The 26,015-nt window shown below is 31.9% G+C and overlaps 1 protein-coding gene and 1 long non-coding RNA gene across 2 annotated transcripts in view; both read right to left on the bottom strand.

The window, feature by feature from the left end:
• Positions 1–4,251: 4,251 nt before the first annotated feature.
• On the bottom strand, positions 4,252–6,457 carry LOC132720766 (uncharacterized). The gene is made up of 2 exons (XR_009624386.1): positions 5,830–6,457; positions 4,252–5,603 (listed from the first exon to the last, which is right to left on the bottom strand). It is a non-coding gene; the product is annotated as an uncharacterized LOC132720766 (long non-coding RNA).
• A 5,895-nt stretch (positions 6,458–12,352) lies between these two features.
• LOC132720769 (uncharacterized) overlaps positions 12,353–26,015 on the bottom strand; it is a 35,918-nt gene continuing 22,255 nt past the window's right edge. Inside the window, exons 13-22 of the mRNA XM_060704980.1 lie at positions 25,714–25,794; positions 25,079–25,184; positions 24,534–24,691; positions 22,633–22,772; positions 18,454–18,592; positions 18,094–18,175; positions 16,590–16,665; positions 15,991–16,098; positions 15,232–15,429; positions 12,353–12,579 (exon numbers count right to left, since the gene is read on the bottom strand). Of these exons, the coding sequence (XP_060560963.1) occupies positions 12,353–12,579; positions 15,232–15,429; positions 15,991–16,098; positions 16,590–16,665; positions 18,094–18,175; positions 18,454–18,592; positions 22,633–22,772; positions 24,534–24,691; positions 25,079–25,184; positions 25,714–25,794 (1,315 nt within the window). The remainder of the gene's footprint in view (positions 12,580–15,231; positions 15,430–15,990; positions 16,099–16,589; positions 16,666–18,093; positions 18,176–18,453; positions 18,593–22,632; positions 22,773–24,533; positions 24,692–25,078; positions 25,185–25,713; positions 25,795–26,015) is intronic.

The raw sequence follows: 26,015 nt of genomic DNA on the forward strand, positions 1-26,015 counted from the left end.
AACTTTATAATGTTATCAAACCAAATATTACAAGTTTTTTCTGTCATTAAATCTTGTTCGGTAGTTTTGATCTACCAAATATAACTGCTTGCTTAATTATTTATACATGTATATCCCTGTTCAAGCTTGTAAAAGACAGTCATTTAGATACATCTACCATATAACATGTATATTATAATATTTGTTCATTAAATGATATTGACCCTACCCTATAACTATAGTGCTTAATGATATTTTTAAACGGAGGCCTTGTAATTTCAAGAACGTCGTTGTTTTTACATTTAAATTACAACGGTCAGTTTTATGTTCGCATTTTTAAAATAATGCTATCATGTTTTGTTAAAAAATTATCTAGATAATGGTGCTCAAAACATAGATATATAGATTTTCAGACAAAATTATTTTATATACCAGTCACATCTCGGATTACCAGTAGTTTATTCTGATAATCGTTAAACGTACTGGGAGAGTATACACACTTCATGATTCAAATCATACATGGAACCGTTTAGTTCTATCTAAAAAGTTAATACTTGTTCTGGTGATTGTAGACCGTACATTTATACCTTAATTCTACAAAGCCTTAGATTTGACTCAAGAAAATGTTTCTGTAGTAGATGTTAAAAAAATATTCGACAGAAGCATGATGACTAACATGTCAATTATTGTGTTATAATTGGAAAGTCGATGCATAATAAAATCATTGAAAGATCTTTGAGTTACGTGGGCATTACTATCCAGCTAGCTTACGGAACGTCGGTGGTTCTACTCAGGTGCCCGTTCGTGCCTGAAATAATGCACGGAAGGGCACCTGAGGTCTTCCTCCACCAGTAAAGCTGGAACGTCGCGATATGACCTATACTGTGTCGATGTGACGTAAAACCCAAAACAAACAAACAACAACGTGGGCATTATTATTTAATACAAAGGAATGTTAGTATTTGTTTAACGATATGATGAACTGCGGTATCCTAAATTTGAGGCATGTAATGCCTTCCGCATGAAATTCTTAAGTTTTTGCAGTATTGTCTGTGTTACATTCTGATTTTTATAACTTGTGATAAAGGCATTAAAACCACAGAAAAGAAAACAGATTAAACAATATAATTATTGCTGGACGGTCGTCTTTTTATTTCAAGAGTTTAGGTTAACTTGTAAAGTTGTTTTGAAGAAAAATATTGAGTTAACTTGCCAGATGTTGGAGCTTCAGATGTATTTCTTATGGAACTAATAATATAACGTAATCTTGATCTTCCTAATACATACTTTTCGCGATCCTATACATTTAAAATTGATAGACTAAGACACTATTTAAATGTGGACAATGTTGAATATTGTTTTTTCCAACTTGGTCATATTACAACATTCAACAAACAAACTTTGCTTTATGATTAACACATGTCATAATTTTGTTTTCCGGGGAGCTAAACATAAACAAAATTACAAGAAAATTATGATATTTTATTTTTAAAGAACTTTTTTATTTACAATTAAAATGAAAAACAAAATACACTTAAACACCACATAAAAAGTATGTTTAGTTCCAATAATGAGACTAGTAAGCTAATATTTTCTTGTATACACCGTTAAAAATAAAAATTATGACACGCTTGTGAAAAATCAAAATCTATATTAAATATTTGTAAAGTTTCGGGGAAAGTAATTAATATAAAAGCAGAATTATAATTAAAAGTTCTGTTATGAATTATATAATTGTTATGAGATTAATCATATTAATGTAAATATACTCTGCAATATAAATTGATATACACGTTGTAATAAAGGTAACTTAAAAATGCTTCATATTATACAATAAAAGCTCTACACTATCACGATGTCTTAGAACTGTTTACCTTAGTTGTCAAACTTCTAGAACCCTGATAGAAATAGTAATGACTTTCATTGGACGATTCTGGCAAATACGAAGGCAGATTTGCTCATTGGTTTTACTTGCGGTAATTGCAAAAAGAAATAGAAAAAATAACCAACCTTAAAGTTCACTTTTAAGTGTGTTTGTTAACAAGTTAATTATAAAAATTATATAAAAGATGGATTTTAAACAAACACGTCAAAAAATATATTGTAACATTAACATGATCATTTTGTCTATCAGAAATTTTTAGTAAATTTAAATAGTTAAGAATCTATTATTTTTCAGAATTTTTCAATAGCACAATGGCTTTTCATAACAGTAAAATAAGCTGATAAACTGTAATTTATCACGTTATGTTTGCACTCTTTATGTCATTGAAATATTGAACGTTTTTGAAACAATTTGAATACAGTAAGTTTGTCTTTGTTTATGCTTTCAGAAGGAAGCCGAGTTAAACTGGTCTATAAGAACCAATATATTTATGTAGTCCTTTTCCTCTTCCATTGTAATTTCAATATTTTCATACAGGTGCATTGGTTCTGTTGCTTGTCTGTGAAGTCAATGAAAGTATAGACTGTTCCTCCATTGAAATATTTCTGTCAGATTTATCATCCTCTGTACTGGAATAAAATTGATTCTATAATTAACGTTCAAAGCACATATCTTTGCAACGAGCAATCAACTTAACAAAAATGCATAACATAACATCTAATACGGAATTACACATTTATAAGCTATAACTAACAGCCAATGAAAATTGAACCAAAATGATCTCGTAAATGAGCTCACACATGTTTGATTATGAGAGAATGTTGAGCCTAAATTTCGCCAGTGATTTCACCAGAATATTAAAGATATTCTTCTAGAAATGTTGTCAAATGACAGTTTAATAAACTATGAAATTCTAAATAAAATAAGGGAGTGTTGACATAATGGTCCAGATCTCCGCCACTCAACCGAGGAATAGTGGGCTCAGGCCCGTCCATGTTGATTGTTGAACACAGATTCTTTGTGAATAATTTATTATTAAGTTGATTTACCCTAAAATGAATCCTACATTTGACAATTTATCAATCACCTGTGCAAGAGGCACGTGGAACCATTTCATAACATAATCAAAGCAGTGTGCAATGGTGGGACGTACACAAGTCATTGCAATGAATTCGAAATTACAAATTATTAGGCTATAAAATAATCCTTTTTAATTTACTTACCATTGTTTTCCGCAAAGTTTACCTTCAACAAAATGGCGGGCGCACATGTGTGTACATTCGGAATCCTTCTATTTGATCCATACATAGACTTAGACTGTCAATAAGCAGTAAGCAGTCGGCAGTGAGCAGCAGGCTGTCCAGTTAGCAGTAGGCAGTGAGCAGTAGGCTGTCGTTTATGGAATTCCGTAAAAATGAACCTACAAACTAGGAAAAATTCTTTATAGAAATTTAGAAATATATAAATATTCTCCATTCATATAATGTATTGTGAAGTATTGTGAAGTATGACAAAATGAGCTATTCTTATGTTCACTTACACTTGTTATGGCATACTAAGTACATAAAAATAATAATAATGATAAAACCATTATTTCAAGAATATGTCATATAACATATTGTATATTTAATTTCTGGTTTTTTGAGAAAATGCCGTTACTAATTAGGACACTGTTTGAATATAAACTAAAAAACCTGGGGTGTGCAAATATACTCTTTAGAAAAAAGGTAGAATGGCCTTGTGATGCAGGGTGTATATATAAATAACTAATTACAATGTTTCATTTACAATATGATATTCATTTACTTTTTGAAATCATAGACAACGTATTGAAGCTAAAAAAGGAAATATTTGAATAATTGATTGAAATTTAATACGAAAAAAGGACAAAATGCCTGTTCGAGTTGAAATAAAAAATATGAGAAATATGGAATGATTGGCTTGGCTAATTATGATGACAGACATATCGAATAAATTGTATTAAAATTTCATAAAGCAATTCAACAAAATGCGCGTTCTACAAAATCCAGCTATGATACATGTTTCAAATCTCCAAACGCAACCACAGTACATGTACTTAATCAGCGTGATTAAATGCAAAAGATCAATTACATTTCAAAAATGTTGTATTGCAAAATCCATTTAAATCAAGTGAGGCACGAAGGTTCTTTAGCCAGTTTCAATAATTAAATTAATTCTGTTTGAAAGCAGTATATTTTACGATTTTATTGAAATAGAGAAAAACAGAATCCATAAAGAAAGCCCAACACGGTAAAACTGTAAAATGTTGCAGGCAGAATTACTTCTATAATTCAAACATACCGGTATGTAGAATTTACCAATCTACACAAATTTGCTACCACACATCAAGAAATGACAATGCAGACTAATTGTTAACTGTTTTATTAAAATTCAACATTGTGTAGATATATAAGAGATCATAATTAATATAAGAATTAAATAATGAAAGATAAACAAACAAAAATATCACTACATGTATAACGTTAGTAAAAAGTTCATCACAATCAGCAATATTTTTTAATCGGACAAATAAAACATTCCATGTCACTTTCATAATAAAGACAATACAGTTTACTCTCAGAATTACAATTAATAACATCTGAAAGAAATTAAAAAGTTTGTAAATATTTACAATGAAACTTTTAGCACTTATTACACTATGCCGAATAGGTCAGAATTTAGCATTTTCATCTCCTAAAATTTACATCATTTATGACTGCTTATATTTTAACGACATATAAAATACTATAAGTTGCCCTAGGCTAGGTTGCACTAGATGTGTATCCTTCACAGCATATAAAAAGGCCTGCAGCTTTAATCGAATTTCTATTTAAGTTTTTCTTTACACATAGCTGGGCAGTAAGTTTGACTAGTTTCTATTAGGTGCCTATTTAATCTATGTTTAACAAAGCCCTAGTATCAAACAAGAGCGATCAGTGATCACATCATATGTGTCGCCAATTTCATGATGGCCAATTTCATGTTGGGACAAGTTTTGTGACAGACAGATAGACAGACGGACAGTGCACAACTAGACTTGGTACTGATCATTCCTGTAAAGTTTGGATAAAATTACACCAGTAGACTAGTTTATGAGGAGTAGTTCGGACAAGCTTTTGTGTATCTGGCAACACACAGAAAAAAACACCTTTTTATCAAAGGGCCATAAATCGGCCAAAAATCATTCAACCGGAAAAACCGTGCAATACGCGCAAGGACTTGAGCTACAGATCAATCCTGTGAAGTTTCATTGAAATCGCATTAGTGGTATAAGAGAAGTAGTCCGGACAAACTTTAAAAATAAAAATTATTAAAGGGCCATAACTCTGACAAAAATCATTGAACCGGAAAATGCTGACTATATGCACAACTAGACTTGGTACTGATCATTCCTGTAAAGTTTGGATGAAATTAGACCATTTGTTTATGAGGAGTAGTCCCGACAAGTTTTGTGACGGACAGACGGACGGACAGACAGACGACGGAGAAGTGATCCCTATATGTCGCCACTACTCCGTAGAGGCGACACAATGAATGCATATTTTTATGATACTGCTTTGAAAGTTAAGTTTATTTTTTGTCCATTCACAAGTTTATTGAGCATAGTGTTGGACCCGCCTGTCTTTAAATTTTTAACTTGATGAGTGACTTGGTGCCTCCCTGCCTCCTCCAAACTTGACCGCACTGTCATAATGTTAGAGAAAGCTCCCTCGCTGATCTGTAAACAATGAAAAGAGTACAAATGTCTGCAAGGCCACACATCAATATTTAAAGAAGCTCAGAACTGAGTGTAAATGTATTGTTTCTCAATAAAACATGAACTTTGGTTGATTTGATATTTGATGGATCAATAAAGATTTTTTTAATAACTTTAGGTTAAAAAATATTCATTTCTCTTACACTGTATATTGTTCATGTGTGTGATGACAAAATGAAAATCTTACTTTAGGTGCAAGCTTTGATCGGGAAGTTGGTATTTTGCTCAGTCGTTTCTTGTTTTCATCTGGCTTAGACAATATAACTGAAATTAGAATGTATTAAATCATTTAAAACAATTCCACACGGAAGGTGCATACATTTCCTTATACAAAAATCGTCAATGTACTTTTTCTATAAAATATTTCTGTGGCAGACATACATTACTGGCACTGGTACCGCAGTCATTATGCAAAAACTGATACTGAATTACTGTCTCAGAAAAGTGGTACTAGTACTAGAGGCAGTTGTGAAGTTTTGACAAACATGCCAACATTTTTTCTGAAAGAGATACTAGTAGCTGGTCAATTTCAGGAATTTTTTTTTTTTCTTTTTCAAGAAAGAGCAAACTTTTTTTATCTCATTTGTTACAAAAGAAAGCTATGTTATGGAAAGTTATATTTGAAACTGTTCTACATGAGAACAACCTAACTATAGAGATATCATTTTTATGTTAAATTTATCTTTGTTATAGCTACAGTTTGTATTGTATCTAGTGTTGGGTATCAGACTAAAAATTCACTATTGATAATCGGACCACCGCAATCGATTGTCTGCCGATAGTATAATCGAGTTTCGCATTTTTTATGGCCCTTTTTTATGGTACCAATCCTTGTATGTGGGATACGGACAAAAGCCCCCCCCCCTTCGGACGAAAGCCCCCCCATCTAAAAATGACAAGGTGGACAAAAGCCCCCCATGAAATTTACACATAGGACAAAAGCCCCCCCATAAAAAAGTAAAGGTAGGACAAAAGCCCCCCCCCCCCCCAATAGTCAATCATATTTACATATAGTGTATTAAAGTTGTGTTTTTATGTGTTTAAAAGATATGTATTGGACATCACATGTAGGTGACATAGTGCTAAGGATATTAATTTGATCACTTTGCAAAAGTGATTAAACAATACTACTCTTCTGACACTTGTTGTGTATATGAAAAGCTATGAATTTGGTATCGCATGCATACATTATTTAATTTTTTATCATAAACTTTGTTATCACTTCAATATATACATTATAAATAAACATTAAAACAAATTCTTTTCATTTTTATTTAAAAGTTTGTGTGAAATTTGATGAATTTGAGCACCTGTGCAGTGAAAAAAGATGAGGGGGGGGGAGCTTTTGTCCTACCTGTATTTTTGATGGGGGGGGGGGCTTTTGTCCTATGTGAAAATTTAATGGGGGGGGGGCTTTTGTCCACCTTGTCATTTTTAGATGGGGGGGGGGGGGGGGCTTTCGTCCGGGGGGGCTTTTGTCCTACACTCCTTGTATGTATTTTTTTTTATACAGTACTGGTCAGGGACCATCAACTGGACACTTTTTGAACATTTTTCCTTACAGATTTCATAATTTTTAACCTAGAAATAAAAAAAATTGACAAAGTTCAGCTAGGTTCTTCTCCTAACTAACAAACTAGTTTGTTTATTTCTGAATGTATTTACTCTTATATCTGAGGCTCGACAAGGAGGGTATCAAAATTACCTAAATTGTCAACAGTCTACAGTACCATGTGTCCGGACAGATATGTACATGACGTGATTTAATTCAGATAAAAGCTTGGGTGCTTTGATTTGTGACTTTTAACATGATATACATTATTTCAGCAACAAATGCTGAAGTTTTGGATATTCTATTGTTTACTCTGCAAATGATTATAGCTGGTATATGAGGTCAGGCATTGCTTTCTTGGCCCCCAAATTTCAACGTCAACATTCTTGAAAAAGACATTAAAAAATTACCATTTACGGAGGTTGAAATAAATTTATTTACTTAATTTTAGAAGAAACATGCATTTATTGTTGATATAAAAATGACTGACCACCACTAAACAAAGAAAATTCTAAATTAAGCATTTTTGGGGCCGTCCGGGTTTGGTTGTTGTCCGGTTTTGGTGGTCCCCAACCAGTAGTGACCAAGATTTAAACATGCTGTAAGTAAAAAAGCGGGGCGAAGATGAATTCGCTTTGATGTTCAGGCAACAAAGTCATTCAAATTGCCCTCTTATTCACTAGACATGTTTTTTCTGTATTTTTTTTTATTTTTTTTAATGAGGCAAACAAAAAAGACTTTAGGATCGTCTGAAATTGGGAAACTTCTATTTGACCGTGTGTAAAAAAGTTACGCCCTAGACAATTCAGCAGTGGTAGAACATTAAAATAATCAATTTTTAAAAAGGACTATCGACTGTCACCGATTTTTGGGTTGTCCGATAAGTTATCGATTTTCAGAGACAATCGGGACAACACTAATTGTATCTACAGTTTGTATTGTATCTTTTAAAAAACAAACAGATACCAAAAAATAATTAAAGGATTTATAATGGCGATGTGAGTGTAAAGGTGGAAATACGCTTGTATTAGATGTGTGCATTACTGTAATGACATGAATTAATGAATCACTCAGTGAAATGGAACAAAATGGTTAAGTAAAACATAGTGTGAAGAGGAACATATACATGTATATATCATAATGCACAATTTGGTTTACATGATAATCGATCTACAGCAGAGACCATTTCACTGCTACATATTATTATTCAAATTCCTTTTTATACCAATTTCCTTTTTAAAATCCATCCAGGAAGGACAGAGTTTCATCAATGCACTTTTTTTTCAAAAATTCACATTATAACTTTGAACATACAAGTGAGACCTTGACCTTTGAGCTGGATATCTTAGTCTTGCTTGTGAATATCTTAATTATGTTTAACAGCCATTTACGTTAAGTAATTTTAAAATCCACCCAAGCATGATAGAATTATTAACTGAACACAACCATCAATGCATTAAATAAAAACTTAGTATCATAAGTGATAACCTCGGAGTACAAGTGTGCCCTTGACCTCTGACGGAAGAGCTGATTCTTGCGCATGACACATTGTTATCATGACCTACACATTTATGCATAATGTATTTTGATTTCCACCAAGGAATAACAGACTTGTTGACCAGACAAGGACATCATTGTACTTTCAAGAAAAATGTCCTTAAAGTCAATCATGACCTGGACATTTGAACAAGTCAACAGACCTGTGTCTTGGCCATAACACATCCTTTCAATGTGATATCCATTGATATAAAATTAAACTTTTAAAATCAATCTATAAATGACAAAGTTACTGACCAACAGGAAGGATAGACTGTATGAGAGAAGGGGAGAACACATCCCTACCCACATAAAATGTAGGTCACTGTGTCAAATTATAGTTAACTGATATAAAAATTAATTCACTGGCATTTTGAAATGTGCATTTGTTAAAAATTTTCGGTTGTGAAAAAATGGATTCAATTCAAACCTAGAATTTTTACTATATACTGATGAAAAACCAAAGAAAAGTCTAGCCTTTGCAGTATCAAACAAGAATATAGCTTTTACTTTATACATGTAAGGAAAACAATGACCCCAAACCCAGATAGGACCAAATTTGACTCTAGGTCAATCTAAATTTTTTTACCCTTTGACTTAGATATTCAATAGATTAGAAACAATTTTAGTGAGCTTATATGGAAACATTCAGGCCCTTTCATTTAAGTGCCCAGATCCTGTGAACAGGTCCCCAATTAGCTTTTTGTGCTACTGAATTAAAAAAAGGGCTCCCTGAAATTAGCAGTATAAAAAATGTCTTTATTAAAAAAGACACATTTTTTTTAAAAACCCAATTTTCTAAAAATTCGAAGTGATTTATCACACTTAACAAAAATATACATACTTTTTTAACCTTTTTACTCGGGGGATTTTGTTCTTTAAATGGTTTCCCTGGCAAGTTGATTTTTACCAATCTTTTTTGAGTTATTTCTTTTTCTTTAATGATATTCTAATTTTTGGCAAATTTGGGGATTGTGGGGGAACTGTTAAATTTTTTTGGTATGCATCCATGGTGTTTTTTTTTTTTGCATACGACTGATGAGTAGGGGAAGTCAGTTATCATCATAATAAAATTCCTCCTCTTGACACATTTTACCCGAAGTTTAAAAAGATCAAAGCAAAGAATTTTTCTTAATACGTTTATTGTGTATGAAGTGAAATAGTTGATTTATTTTATCAAAATATTAAAAGGCCTATGGCTCTAATTTTGTCACTGAAAATATTCTCTTAATGACAAAGGAAAAAAATATTGTAAAATATCAGCGAAAGCGATATAAAAATTTTAAACTGGTTTTAAAAATTTTATATTTTTTTGAAATAGTGCAGTGTAAAAAAAATTTGGTTTTTTTTGCTAAGGGAAAAAAATAGTTACTAAAGAAGTCACTGGTTGCTGTACAAAATCAATGGTTTTCTTGGAAATCACTGAATGCTATGAAATTCAATGGTAGAAAGGTAAATGTTTGCTAGGAAGCCACCCATTGCTATGTAAAAAAGTCAATGTTTGCTTTGTAAGTAACTGGTTGCTTTGGAAATTCAATGCTTGCGTGGAAGTCTATGACTGCTATGTAAAGTAAGTGGTTGCTATGGAAGTCAATGGTTGCTAAGGAAAGTCAATTGTTGCAATATTAGTTATTGGTTGCTATAGAAAGTTAATGGTTGCCATGGAAAAACACTGGTTCCTATGGAAAAGTCAATGGTTGTTGTAAAGTCACTGGTTGCTAAAGGCAGTCATTTAATTTAAGAAGACTTGGTGCTATCTAAAAGTCAATGGTTGCTATGGAAGTATATTGTTGCTATAGAAAATCACTTGTTGCTATGTAAAACAATTGGTTGCTGTTGAAAAGGGGTCACTGTTGGTTGTATGGAAAGTCACTGTTTCTATGGAAAGTCAATGGTTTCTAAGAAGTTTCAAACGGCCTATGGAAAATCAATTGTGCCATTGGAAGTAATTTGGTTTCTATGGGAAGTCACTGGTTACTAAAGAGGTTATGTTTGCCAATTGGAAAGTCAATGGTTCCATTGAAAGTAAAATGGTTTGTCATCGAAAGGGTACTGGGTTGTTATGAGAAAAGTCACTGGTTGCTAAAGAGCATCTATGGTTGCCTAGTAAGTCATTTGGTTGCTTATGCGGAAAGTCACTTGTTAATTGAAATCACTGGTTTTTATGGAAGTCATTTTTGCTTATTATGGGTGAATGGTTGTTATAGAAAAATTAAGGTTTTTTTTAAAAAGTTTGCTGCATGGGGAAATCAATGGGCACTTGGGGGTCAATGTTATATGCAAAAATCACGGTTTTATGGAAAACAATTTAAGGAAAAATTTTTTCCCCCCGGATGGGGCAATTTTTATGAAGGGTAATTTAAGGGTTTACCCGACTAGTTTATACCAAAAAATTTAAGGTAAAACTCTATGTAAATATGTTAAAATCGTAAGATATAGCCCTTGCAGTTTATAAGGAGATTTTTTAAAACTATTTACTATAAAAGGAAAAGCCATGACCCCCTGGGGACTATCATTTTAACAAACTTAGTTGAGGTCTACCAGATATTGTTCAAGTAAAAAAACCAAGCTTTAGCTTTTGTTGTTTGACAGAAAAAGAAATTGTTTAAAGCTTTTACTACATACATATAAGGAAAATCTATGTTGCCCTGGGTGGGACAAATTTTGACCCAAGGGCTATAATTTAAATTATTTTGTAGAGGTCCACCAGACAATGTTTCAGCCCAAATATCTTAACTAAAGCCTCTATAGCATATTAGAAAAAGTTTTTTTTACTATATACATACAGTGTATAAGGAAAATTAATGATCCCCTAGGCGGGGCCAATTTTGACCTCAGGGCTTTCATTTGAACAAACATGGTAGACACCCACTTGATGTTTCATGCTGAATATATAAGCTCTAGCTCTTTGTTTTTTTTAGAAGATATTTTTTGTTTTTACTATATACATATACATGTAAGAAAAATCATTGACCCCCTGGGGCGGGGCCAATTTTGACCCCAGGGCTTTAATTTGAACAAACTTGGTAGACACCCACTAGAAGATGTTTCGTGCTAAATATATAAGCTCTAGCTATTTGACTTTTTTAGCAGATTTTTTTTTTTTTTTTTTTAATTTTTATATACATATAAGGAAAATCAATGACCCCTTGGGAAGGGGCAATTTTGACCCAAAGGCTTTTATTTGAACAAATTGGTAGAAGATGTTCTATGCTAAATATCTAAGATCTAGCTCTTTGGGGTTTTTAAAAGAAGATATTTAAATTTTCACTTTCGGTTGCCATGGCTATCAGAGGTCTGCCTGGGATTCATTCTTCAGGTGACCACCCTTGGAACATTCCTGTGAAGTTTGGATGAAATTGGCTCAACAGTTTATGAGGAGATGTCGTTTAATGTAAAAGTTTACGGATGGACAGACGGACGATGGTTGGGATCACAAATGATGAAAATTACAGCTTTCATTACATTAGTCCGACAGTAAGATTATGTACAGAAATTTCAATATCAACAGAAGTCAAACAGTAACAGCCTTAAGATCTCAGAACACACAGCTGTTAGTACTTGAACTTATCAAATTAATACAGTAAAGTTATTGTACTAATAAATACAGCAAAAACCTTTTTCAACTTAATATGTTAACAAGGATGGATAAAATGTGTGACAGTCTTACATGGTCACCAGCTTCATGATCAGTGAATGAAATACTTGTTACCGACGAAATTGGAGTTACTTCTGTATAATCACTACTGCTATTGTATCTGTAACCATCACCAAATTCCTTTTGTGCATCCTTTCTAGACTGCGAGTACATAGGACTTTCTGAATTTTCAAACAGGTCTGGTGATTGAACTGGAATTTTGATATTGACTCATTATTGTAAAATATGTGGATGAAAATATGTACTTACAACTAAATATAAATAAGTACAGCTAATAAATGTTAGTTGGTTTTTTTTAACTAAAGTAGGAGAATTAAAAAATTCTAGGTTAGGTTTAATAATTTAATATTTCAGATTATCAAAACATCAGAAAATATATAAATACTATTATACAATTTGCTACAGGAAGATAAATTTTTATTTGCTGTAGAGAAAGTTACTAAGAAATAACAAAATCTCACTGAAAATTGAAAAAAAATATATAATACAAATAATTTAAAAATACATAAGGAGCTTTTAAATGTAAATTAGTGACAGTAAATGTGCACACACTGACAGTTAGAGATATGCAAAAGCTCAACCCCAGGATATGAGAACTATTCACCAATGATGTTTCAAGCTGATATTTCTTAAATATTTTTTGAGATATAACCTGGAAAAAGCATAAAAGATACAAAAAGGCACTAATCAGAAAAATTATAAAGTTAGATTGATTATGTATTGTTGTCCTGCCCAGCAATCCTCCTCTATGAAATCTATCCACCAATAAAATGATAAAACAAGAAATGTCGAACGACACATATGCCCCCCTTTCTAGCCCTTGACTAACATTATTGGTAACTTTTTTGAGTCTCAAACTTGCCATAAATGGGTACATGGAAATAAAGACTTTGTGATAAATAGTTTTCAATAATAATGAGACATTTGAGGCCCCTGTGATCTAGACCTTTGAACTAGTGACCCAAAATCAATAGGGGTCATCTAATAGTTATGACCAATCAATATTAGAAATTCAAATATGAAGACTTTGTGATAAACAGCTTTCAAGATACTGAGCCGAAATCATGCTAACATTTAAGAACCATGTGACCTTGACCTTTGACCTAGAGGTCACAAAATCAATAGAGGTCACTTACTAGTTATGACCAATCAGTATGTGAAATATGAAGACTTTGTGATAAATAGTTTTCAAGATAATAAGCGGAAACCATTCTGACACTTACGGCCCCTGTGACCTAGACCTTTGATCTAGTGACCCCAAAGCAATGCGGATCATCTGTTGGTTATGACCAATCACTATGTGAAATATGAAGGCTTTGTGATAATTATCTTTGAAGATAATGAGCTGAATTCCTCTACCATTCAAATACCCTGTGACCTTGACCTGGTCACCCCAAAATTAATAGGGGTCATCTACTAGTTATGACCAATCAAGACGTGAAATAGGAAGACTTTGAAATAAATATTAAACAAGATAATAAGCAGAAATCATATTACCATTCAAGGCCCCTGTGACCTTGACCTTTGACCTAGTGACTTCAAAATCAATAACGGTCATCTATTAGTTATGACCAATCAATATGAGAAATATGAAGACTTTGTGATGAATTGTAAACAAGATAATGAGCGAAAACCATTCTGACATTTAAGGCCACTGTGACCTTGACCTTTGACCTAGTGACCCCAAAATCAATAGGGGTCATCTAATAGTTATGACCAATCAATATGTGAAATATGTAGACTTTGGGCTGAATACTTTTCATGATAATCAGCGGAAACCATTCAGACATTTAAGGCCCCTGTGACCTTGACCTTTGACCCTAAAATCAATAGGGGTCATCTACTAGTTATGACCAATCAATATGTGAAATATGAAGACTTTGTGATAATCAGCATAAACCATGTTCACATTTAAGGCCCCTGTGACCTTGACCTTTGACCTAGTGATTCCAAAATCAATAGGTGTCATCTACTACTTATGACCAATCACTATGTGAAATATGACAACTTTGTGATAATCAGCATAAACAATGTTCACATTTAAGGACCCTGTGACCTTGACCTTTAACCTAGTGTCGTAGTGATTCCAAAATCAATAGGTGTCATCTTCTAGACTACTTATGACCAATCACTATGTGAAATATGACGACTTTGTGATCAATACTTTTCAAGATAATCAGCGGAAACCATTCTGACATTTAAGGTCCCTGTAACCTTGACCTTTGACCTAGTGACCCCAAAATCAATAGGGTTATCTACTACTTATGACAAATCATTATGTGAAATATGAAGACTTTGTGATGAATACTTTTTAAGATAATTAGTGGAAACCATTCAGACATTTAAGGCCCCTGTGACCTTTGACCTTGTGACCCCAAAATCTATAGGGCTCATTTACTTGTTATGACCAATCACTATGTGAAATATGACAACTTTGTAATGAATACTTTTCAAGATAATCAGTGGAAACCATTTTGACATTTAAGGCCCCTGTGTGACCTTGTAACCCCAAAATCAATAGGGGTCATCTACTAATTATGACCAATCACTATGTGAATTATGAAGACTTTGTGATAAATCGTTTTCAAGATAATCAACCGAAACCATGTGGTCTACCTATGGACAGACGAACATTAGCAAAACAATATACACCCTCTTCTTCGAAGGGTGGCATAAAAATGGAGTTTCAAGTTGATATCTCAAATAGTTTGAGCTATGGTGCAAACAAAACTTAAACATGAAAAAATAACAGATGTATGGGGAAAGTGACAGAGACTACAATCAAACCCCCCTGCCAACTTTTTGTCTGGGGATAGATAGTATTGATATAATTTAGTAGATACCTTTAGCTAAACTATGTTGTGACATAATTTCTTTTGATATTTTCCGTTTAATTTTTCGCAGTTCATGATCTACCCAGTTTGAAACAGCTTGAGAATCTGTGCTTGCACCAGTTGTAAAAGTACTGCTACTGTTAGAGCTCTTTACACTACTGTTGTCATCATCAACATCAAATGCTATCTGATGAATGTTTTTTTTCCCTGTTAATATAAAGTATTTTTTCATTTACATTTACTACATATCCAAATGCAGCTTGCAAATAAAAATATGGCAAGCATTTCAAATATATGACAAAACTAAATGTTAACTGGTCAGCAGTCTGATTCAAGTCAAAGTCAATATTGATACATTATTAACTTACTGTTAATCATAACAAATGCAATACCTGAGAAATATATGAGCTGCATCACGACAAAACCAACATAGTGCGTTTGTGACCGGCATGGATCCAGACCAGCCTGCGCATCTGTGCAGTCTGATCAGGATCCATGCTGTTCGCTTACTTACCTATTACAAGTAGAGAAACTGATAGCGAACAGCATGGATCCTGATCAGACTGCGCGGATGCGCAGGCTGGTCTGGATCCATGCTGGTCGCAAACGCACTATGTTGGTTTTGTCGTGACGCGGCTCTATGATAATTAAATGCTAAGGTATATCTTAACAATTGAAGATTTCATTACTTTAGAAACAAAATGGCAAGTACGAAATTTCATTTTAAAGAAGTTAGACATTAAACTGATCAAAGGAAAGAGAAAATACCGTTTTCATTTGCAGTAATGTCAGATACAGTTTCCATGCTTCCATTGTCAGTGTTTGAACTTTGAGCTTTAATGGAGTCAACACAAACATTGGCATGATTACCATAATCTAGACAAATAACAAAGTCAATTAAAGAATTGGCTATACATGATACATCTTTGGTGATAAAACATAATTGTTTTTCTACTTTAATAACTGACAGAAAGGCAAGTAAGCTATTAACACTGCTGAACAAGGCAGCAGTGTTACAAATGCATACAGCAAGGTCACTGATACCATTACAGACTGCTATTGTTTATCTTTGTGAGAATGAAACTTTTCAGTTTTAATTGACTGGATATTTGTGTAATGGAAATTTATTCTATGCAAGCCAATGTGTTACTTTGTGTTGCAAATAAACTCTTTTACTGTGACTGTAGTGAATTTATTATCTTTGGAATTAAGTTGCAAAGAAGTGTTCCATTTTTACAACAACAGAATAATGTAACACATGTCATTGCACAATATACATTTAACATTTCCAAAATTAGTATTCTATCAGAGTATGGTATATTAATGATCATAACAGGTATTAACAGACAGTTTTTTATATTTTTTACCTCTTTCACCACAGATTTTCTCAGATGAACGTTCTTTGTTGACTGTTCCATCCAAAACAGCCTGGTAATAATTATGCTGAATACAAACAACATAAATACTATGTTCTCTTCGTCATAATTAATCAACTATTTGTCCCATATTAACAGATAATGTTAAAACAAACACATGCACCAGCTATCATTATGGAAAATATGTGGTAACAAGAGCACCACTGGGCATAGCATTATATGCCCGAAAGTGTTGTTTTTTTATTTTGGTAAGGTTGAAGCATTTGTACGACACGGGAATGAAATAAAGTATTACCTCCTTCAAATAGCAATCCTCCTATTAAGTTTGAATATTGTGGGCCAAATGGAACTTCAGTTATTCTCCGGAAACTGTTTTTCAGTTTTAAAGTAAAAGTAACCTCGAATTTTGACCTTTTGATCCCAAAATCAATAGGGGTGTTCTACCAAATATGGACAATCATCCAATGAAGTTTGAACACTGTGGGCCAAATGGAACTTAAGTTTTGTTCTGGAAACTGTTTTCAGTTTTAAAGTAATAGTGACCTTGACCTTTGCCCAAAAAAATCAATAGAGGTCTTCTACCAATATGGACAATCATCCTATGAAGTTTGAACACTGTGGGCCGAATGGAACTTAAGTTATGCTCCGGAAACTGTTTACTGTTTTAAAGTAATAGTGACCTTGACCTTTGACCTTGTGACCCCAAAATCAATAGGGGTCTTCTACTCAATATGGACAATCATCCTATGAAGGTTGAATATTGTGGGCTAAATGGAACTTAAGTTATGCTCCGGAAACTGTTTTCAGTTTTAAAGTAATAGTGACCTTGACCTTTGACCTTGTGACCCCAAAATCAATAGGGGTCTTCTACTCAATATGGACAATCATCCTATGAAGGTTGAACACTGTGGGCCAAACGAAACTTAAGTTATGCTCTGGAAACTGTTTTCAGTTTTAAGGTAATAGTGACCTTGACCTTTGACCTTGTGACCCCAAAATCAAAAGGGGTCTTCTACCCAATATGGACAATCATCCTATGAAGTTTGAACACTTTGGGCCAAATGGAACTTAAGTTATACTCTGGAAACTGTTTTCAGTTTTTAGGTTATAGTGACCTTGACCTTTGACCTTGTGACCCCAAAATCAATAGGGGTCTTCTACCCAATATGGACAATCATCCTATGAAGTTTGAATACTTTGGACCAAATGGAACTTAAGTTATGCTCCGGAAACCAAATTGCTAACGGATGGACGGATAGACGGACGCCAGGGGGTATAACATAATATGACCGAAATTCTTTCGGGCATATTAAAAAAATACATAACTGAGAAAATATAAAACTTATTCTAATTAGTTCTAATAACAAACTTTGATATAGCAAATTTCTGTTATTTATAATTATATACCCCTTAAAAAACCATAGTTTCACTATAAGAATCAATTACAATGTATAATATTTATTTCTAAAGTATCTATTAAAGTAAAGATATTCACCATTTGTATCTGTTCCTGAAATTCTTTAGCAAGATCTCGAACACTTCCTCTACCACCAAACCAAGCAGGATCTGGTTCAATTCTTTGATGATACATTAATAAATTAAGATAAAGAAATATTAGACAAAATCAATATAAATATGTTTACAATCCAGATACAAATAACGAAAGTACAAGAAATTTGTTGTGATAAGATAGGCAGTAATTTTATAAACTGACTAATATATAAAATATTAAGTAGAATTAAATTTTCAACATCAAATGAATAGGAAATATTTATCTTTCTTCTTCATCAAACAGAATAGTAAAAAAAATACATATAATTCATTTTTCTATTATATAAGTGGAATAAATAATCACACTGGAGCAGATGGTTCTTTCCTTCTAGGTAATGTGACATATTTTGCATTGCCTCTTCTGTTCTCTAATTGACCCAATGGATGAGTTGGACTATGCTCATTGTAGAGTGAATATAAACTTCCTGCTGTAGAAAGCCTCCCTTTAATTGGAAAAAAATCACTGAACAAAGCATATTTACATAGAACTATACATTTACAACATTTAAACAATATTTAGATAGTTTGCCTGCTATATTAACTTTTAAACAACTTTAAAGTGGATCAGTGTCTACAGTCAGGGCACATTTTCTGTACGTATTTTAAATACTGATAAAAACAATAGAAATGTATCAGTTAGATATTCTTATGAAATAATTCTGGAAAACAAAATGTTGATAGAGTTCTGAAGTGATTCAATGTGAACACACATATATATATATATATACGAGGGATGATCAAAAATTAACCGGACTTTGTAATTGATTCTTAACCTGTTTAATGAATTTACGTAAAAATACACGGAACATAAATCGGAATCTATCCCCTAAATGATACAAAAAATACCAACAAGAAATATAAACAAATAAAAAAGTTAAGCTGCTATTGGCATGTACATGTAAAGCAATGCGGCGCACGGTATAACTTTCAAATTGACGTTAACGACGTCACAAATTTATTTTCCTTAACGGAGCAGTTTTTTACTCATTCACGGAGTAGGCCAATACGTGGTACAGTCATGTTATTGATGCGGCGGATCCACTACCTATATATATTTCTGTACAAGTGGGTATCATATTGTATTGTAAAATAATGGATGATGATAAAGAGCTCCAGTAATAACGAAAATTTCCGTTCTTTCCTTCTGTAACTTGATTGTTGGAAAAATTGCACATGCAATAAACTATATTATGTATTACAAATAATGTGAAATGATGTTGCTGAATGATAATGTATCATACACAAGAACAAAATAAAACTATTATCAAAATTGTCATTATTTTTAAAATAAAAACAAAACGCATAGCCGATTTTGAACAGTGACTGTCTAATTGTTGACACAATTTCTCTATAAAAGTATTGTCTAAAATAAGAAAATAATTAATACAATTGTAAACAAAGAAACAATATATGTAATTTATGCATTAACTTTTATCATTTTAAAATCCTTAGTGTTGACTGGACCGTGTCCTAGCTACTGTCGAACACCGTTGACAATGTCCGCAGTCAATCGACTGTCATTTTTCAACGTCCTGGCGATTGACGTCCCCAACGTCCTTGAAAATTTCTTTTTTCGGTCTCTCCCTCACTTGTTTTCTATTTCTTTGTTACCCTTTCTTACTTTTTTATGCTAATCAAAAAATATGATGTGGCTTTCTGGAACTTTTCTCTTGATAGCCATAATCTTTTTCTACGTTTTAAACAGTTTCTCGTCTTACTTTTGACACATTTTTCTTATTGATCGATTTTCGAGACATTCTGACGACATAGTTTCAAGGAGAGTATTTCATTAACATGTGACGTTTGAATTGTGATTGCAAATATAAATATGATTTAAATGAAGTCATTTTACTGACAAAGTCAAAGATATGGTTCATGACGTTTTTGGCGTATTTTGAAATCTAAATGTGCCATATTGTAAAATATACGCAGCTTAAAGCGCCTGATGTCAAGGCGAATTTACACACTGCGCCGGGTAAGCGTTACCATGGTTTTTGAATTCGCTGTTACGGACAATTTTTTTACGTTATCAGATTAGATAAAGCATCAGTTTACACATATTGTTTTCCGATTAAGTGTGATATATAACAATAAGTGACAGGTTGAAAATTGTTCAATTGACAGTCACAGTCCGGTTTATTTTTGATCAGCCCTCGTATATATATATATATATATATATATATATATATATATATATATATATATATATATATATATATATATATATAAACTGTATATATATATATATATATATATATATATATATATGAATAATAATTCAAGCTGTATTTTTTTTTTAATTCTCCTGTTCGTATAAATACATATACATTTGACAAATTTACAAATATCTCAGATTGTTTTGATTGTACTACTACTAATATTTTATTCTAGAGCAATTTATTATCTGCTATATGTCATATGGGTTCATGTTTTTTTAACACTTTGTTACTGGCAACATCCATACATGTATATCTTTTGTGGTATGTTGTCATGTATGGTTCTACATACTATCAACATAATTATTTATAGATCTTCCATTTTAGTCCAATTAACTCTTCCTTTGTTCAATAAGATGTTATGTTTTAACAATAGTTAAAGATTCATACTTTCTTTTAAACCATCATTTGTAGCATTTTAGGCAATAGAAAATAAATAACTAGATTCTCATCCAAATTTTGGGAAAAAATGGGGCGGGTGGGTGGATTTTAATTTTTATTTTCCATTCTCGGTCTGGAATTACACACAAGGAGGTCCATATTTGGGACTTTGTTCTATATAATAGGTTCTAATATTATGTGTATGTAAGATATATAGATTCAGATTGAGAATAGAAGCAACATGATTATATATCTTGATTATAATAATCTAGCTGTTTTATTGAACCTTTCATATGATTGACATGTTTGGACAAAATAAAAAAAAACACAACAATATATAGATCTACATGTATTGTTACAAAATAAGACATATTAATTTTATAAAGGAGTCGAATAAAGATGTACTATGCCTATATGCTGATCAATAGTGCTTTTACATGAGTAAATTAATTAATCAGCTAATGAAGCTACACAAAAAGACAATCCTTTTTATATATTAATTACATTGCAAAAATAACATCTAAGCTATTGAAAATTTGGCAAAGAAAGTACAGAGATTTACCTATTATATTAAAAAGCGATCTTATTTTCACTTGAATCATACCATGACTAGATATTATAAAGATTACATACAAAACCAAGCAGCACGCTGACCATGAAGATTCTATGCGAAATTCATTTTTAAGGCCACAAGGACCGGCACCCTTTTATTTATTTTTGGTTCAGATGATTATTTCAGGCCGTGACATTTCAAGTATTATATGATAACAACCTGGGTGAATGTCAAAATAACGGCTTTTCTTAGTGTGGCTTTCAATGAAAAAACAAAACAAAATGTGGCCGGTAGAAATAATCAGGGTCCTCACTAGAATTTTCAAAATCCTGAGACTCCTTTTTTCTGCTGTTTCTTCTTGATTAATTCCATCATGGAGCTTGTATAATATATCTGTGATTACACACACCCCCCTCCCTTAAGAAAATATACATTGTACAACACAAAGTGGCAAATGTCTCATTCTAAACTAATGTAAACAAAACAGTAAGTTAATTTAATTGATAAACTATATTTAAAGTGTTATTGGACAATTTTTATCAATACAAGGCTTCCTTTTGCTGACTTCTTTTTTTATCATAAAAATCGGCATCGCGAAAATATGTGACAAACGAAAAAAAATGTCTGTTTTCTGCATAACCATTCACAATAATTATTGTAGTTGTCGTTGATTTTGATTTTATCAGATTAATTATTTTATGAGTATTTTTTAGATTGTTATTCAGCTGCTATTTTAAAAGGCATTGTAAAACAAAATTTCCAAATTTGTAATTTACGGCAAAATTTACCGATGCTGTTTATGAACTGCTGTTTATTTGAATATTTGACTTGTCCAAAATTGGTCTTTTGTGGTTCAAACATTCAATATAGTTACAGTTCTTTAACACATTTCATTTAAACTATCAAAACAGGTTATTTTTAGCTCTTAGAAATTTTATTTGGACTCTAGGATTTTTCACGGTAAGAAATTTTATCTCGGCCCGCATGATCCGATCTTTATTCAGCCAGGACCGAGACCGAGACTGACGGATTTTCGGCCGCACAGATGATGATACACTTATATACTTAATTCTTTTTTTTTCATTCTTTTTCATTCTTCTTTATTTTTTTTATTTTTTATTTATTTTTTTTTTTTTTTTGAAAATAAAAATCGTTCGTTCGGGCGGAGCAATTTTTGCCGGGCGGGCGGGGATGAGAATCTGGGAATTTATTTTCTATTGCCTTATGAAACATAGCTTAATCTTGAACAAAAATTATGAAAAAAAGCTTTGTACTAAAACTCTTAACAAATCTTTAAGCATTATTTATTGCTGACCATTCAACTGTAATGTACCTAAAGTTGTGTATTCATCAGATACTGCCTCATATGTTCCATGACTGGCAGGTTTAGCTCCAACAACCCTACTTCTCTGGTGTGTATCCAAAGCAAGGAAACTAAAATGGCCCATAGATGATGTCTTTCTATCCAGTGGTCTGAATTATAATCAATATTGAAGCTGCACCAAAGCAGATGAAAATTCATATTAGTCTGGTAACTGACTTTTTAATACAATGAATTAGGCATTTTCATAAGTAAACTATGTTAAAGGCAAAAACTATGTATTTTCCTAAAATGTAGTGTGAATATTAATTGGTTGACATTATTTTACCATAATTTTTTATTTTTGCATACATTTTTTAAAAGTGAAGGACAACAAAACAGATTTTCCATTGCCATTTTAAATTTTCCTAAATACAATTGAACAACAACAGCCAGTCAAACCCTGGATGTTCCCCCAAGTAGGTTTTGGACAGAGACACATAGACTTTTTTGTTGATATTTCTTGTCTTTTCAGAGTTATGTCTCGGACAAATTTCAATGTGTAAAAATGTAAAAAAGGACAATAACTACAAAATTAGGCAAGACAGAGTTACGGTTCTTATGCACTCCACTTTACTCAATGACATCTATCCACCTACTAAGTTCCTTGTTGATATCTCTTGTAGTTTGACTAAGTTCAGTGTAAAAATGAAAGAAGGGCAATAACTCTAAAACTAGGCAAGGCAAAGTTGCGGTTCTTATGTACTGCACTTCTACTTAAATAAGATCTATCTACCAATAAATTTTCAAGTTGATACCTCTTGTAGTTTCAGAGTTATGTCCTGGACAAGAAAATGCGGACAGACGAAGAAAGTGGAGAATATATGCTCTCCCTCTGGAAAATTACATTACTCTCTATCATTCAATATGTACAGTTAATTTAAAGCACATTTTATACTAATTTACTTCTTCCAAGTGTCAGTTGTACCAGTATTTATGTCAACAAGTTTTTTTTAAATGTATATGAATATCAACTGCATGAATGTTATTGTGCTCACATAAATGCTTTCCTGGTATGATTCCATTATGATAAGTAAAAACTGCTGAGGATAGATTTAAAGATCCTGTAACGCAATTTCTTTATTGGTTTCATATCATAAATAATTATGATGTTCAAATTAAGATTTATCAATATTGTAAGTTCCAAAAAGCATTATTTATAAAGATGTTACCAAATTTAACATTTCATGTATATAAAGGAGGGTAATTAGAAATTTATTTTCTATAAAGTCTAAGTCAAATTTTTCAATAAGAAATGAATACATATATTTTAATGATTACATTAAATGTGGACAAATATTTGCAGTACATATTTTACATGTTTGAAAATTGTTTTATAAGCATAATTATATACATACATTGTATATAAAATTTCACTTAAGTGTGGTAACATCCTGGATTACAACATACAGGATCTTTAAAAAAAATCTTTTGTTTTGCTTTCTTCAAAAACTAAAATTACGCTATTTTTGGGATAGTATTGCTTTTAAAGGAAAACAATAACATGATCTTATATGATATAATGGAATAGAGGTTTGCAAAATATTTTTTTCAAACTGAGAATAAAGAGATAATTTATATTTGTTATACTATATATGAGCAGCGGATGCGCAGGCTGTTCTGGATGACCCATTATGTTGGTTTTGTCATGACGCGGCTCATATGTCTTCTCGGATGTTAATGTGATCAAATTGAAAAGACAAACTTTTAAAACAAGATAGTACTGTACCTTGGTCTACAAATTAGTTGGAATTGATATTAGATTCCTATGATAGCTCCGAGCTATTCTAATATAAAAACAAAAACAATATCAAATAACTCTGAATCTTTAATATAACATGAATAGTACTTCATATTATGAAGTTAAATACAACCTTCCAGTGGCATAATCTGAGGAGGAAGATTCACTTATTTGTACTGCTTCTACCTTCTTACAAATATCATCTCCACTAGCCTTTGTGCCTGTACTGTCATCATACATTGGGTAGCTGATATGCCTGTTTGGACTTTCTTTCTGTTTCCTTTCATATTTCTTAAAATAAAAGCCTTTCTCTACAGCTTATTGAATTATTCAAAAAATTCTTTGAAAAAATCAAATGTTAAATAAATTGCAAGATGTGTTCATACAAGGAAATAAATTTACATTTGAGAAAGTATTTGGTAAATATTTCTGTTTAACATCAAATCAATTAAGAATAAGTTAATTCATCTACATCTATATATTACTGCTTCAAAATATCAAACTGTCTTACTAAGCAGGTGAAGAAAATCGCTGTTTAAACAAATATATTAAGTGCAATTTAATATTGAAGTGTATAATCACCAGTTAACTGTTTTCTAAAAAGCAAAATTTTTTTTTGTTTTCTTTACATTTATGGTTATAGTAATTATTCGAAATAGTTTTAATATCAAAACTAACATTATCACTAAGAGTGGATCTTTTTGTTGGTGTATGATCATTGCTTAAACCAACAAAATAGGCAAATTCATTTTCTGTATCTCTTGAAATATTCTCCCAGCTTATTCTGCAAAAAAAAGTTATGTACATGTATAGTGTTACTTCTAACAATGCATCTACAAGTTTCATTTCAAATCATGAACTCTCTACATGGTCATTAATTTGACATAGATCTGCAAGCATTCAATATACCTAAAAAGTAACAATTAACCATAATTTAAAACTAAATAATTATTATGTAAAAAATAACTGATTTGATGAATAATTAATGAATAATTAACTGTAATGAAACACTGATATAAAAATTGTGAAACAAATGTTAAATGGCCCTTTATCACCCATGCTATTTTTATTTCACAAAAGCTTTTTATATTTGCTGCATGTCCTGTAACAGTTTCCAAAATGTTACTCCGATTGGCCAAATACCTTTTTAGGTCACATTCAGCACTATTTGCATCTCAAGTGTTTTAAATCCTTTACTATAACATTGTAAAACACATGTTTGCCTTAAATTGTACAGAATGGAAAATCTATTCATTCTTGAGGCTTAATGTGGCTTTTAAGTTTATGAAGTTACTTAACAGAAAATTACTGACCCATCTGCTGTAAAATGAAGCTGTTTGTCCTGCCCTTTAGTAGGTGTAGGTTTACTCTTAATGGTAATCCTTTCTTCTATTCTAGAAAAGAAAAATATATAGTAACTAGCCAAACCTTGAAATTAATCTTTATGCAGAATATTTTGCCAAATCTGTTTCAATTTTATCTATTATGTTTATGCAAAGATACAATGTACTTCTATTTCAAACTTCATGGAATATAATGAATTGTAAATTAAATTGGGGTGTAAAAATTAAAAATGTATAGTTATGAATGAAACCAATCTAATATTAGATCAAAG

Source organism: Ruditapes philippinarum, unplaced genomic scaffold, assembly GCF_026571515.1.
Source record: "Ruditapes philippinarum isolate M1 unplaced genomic scaffold, ASM2657151v2 ctg2665_1_1_1_1, whole genome shotgun sequence".
In the NCBI taxonomy this organism is placed as follows: domain Eukaryota; kingdom Metazoa; phylum Mollusca; class Bivalvia; order Venerida; family Veneridae; genus Ruditapes; species Ruditapes philippinarum.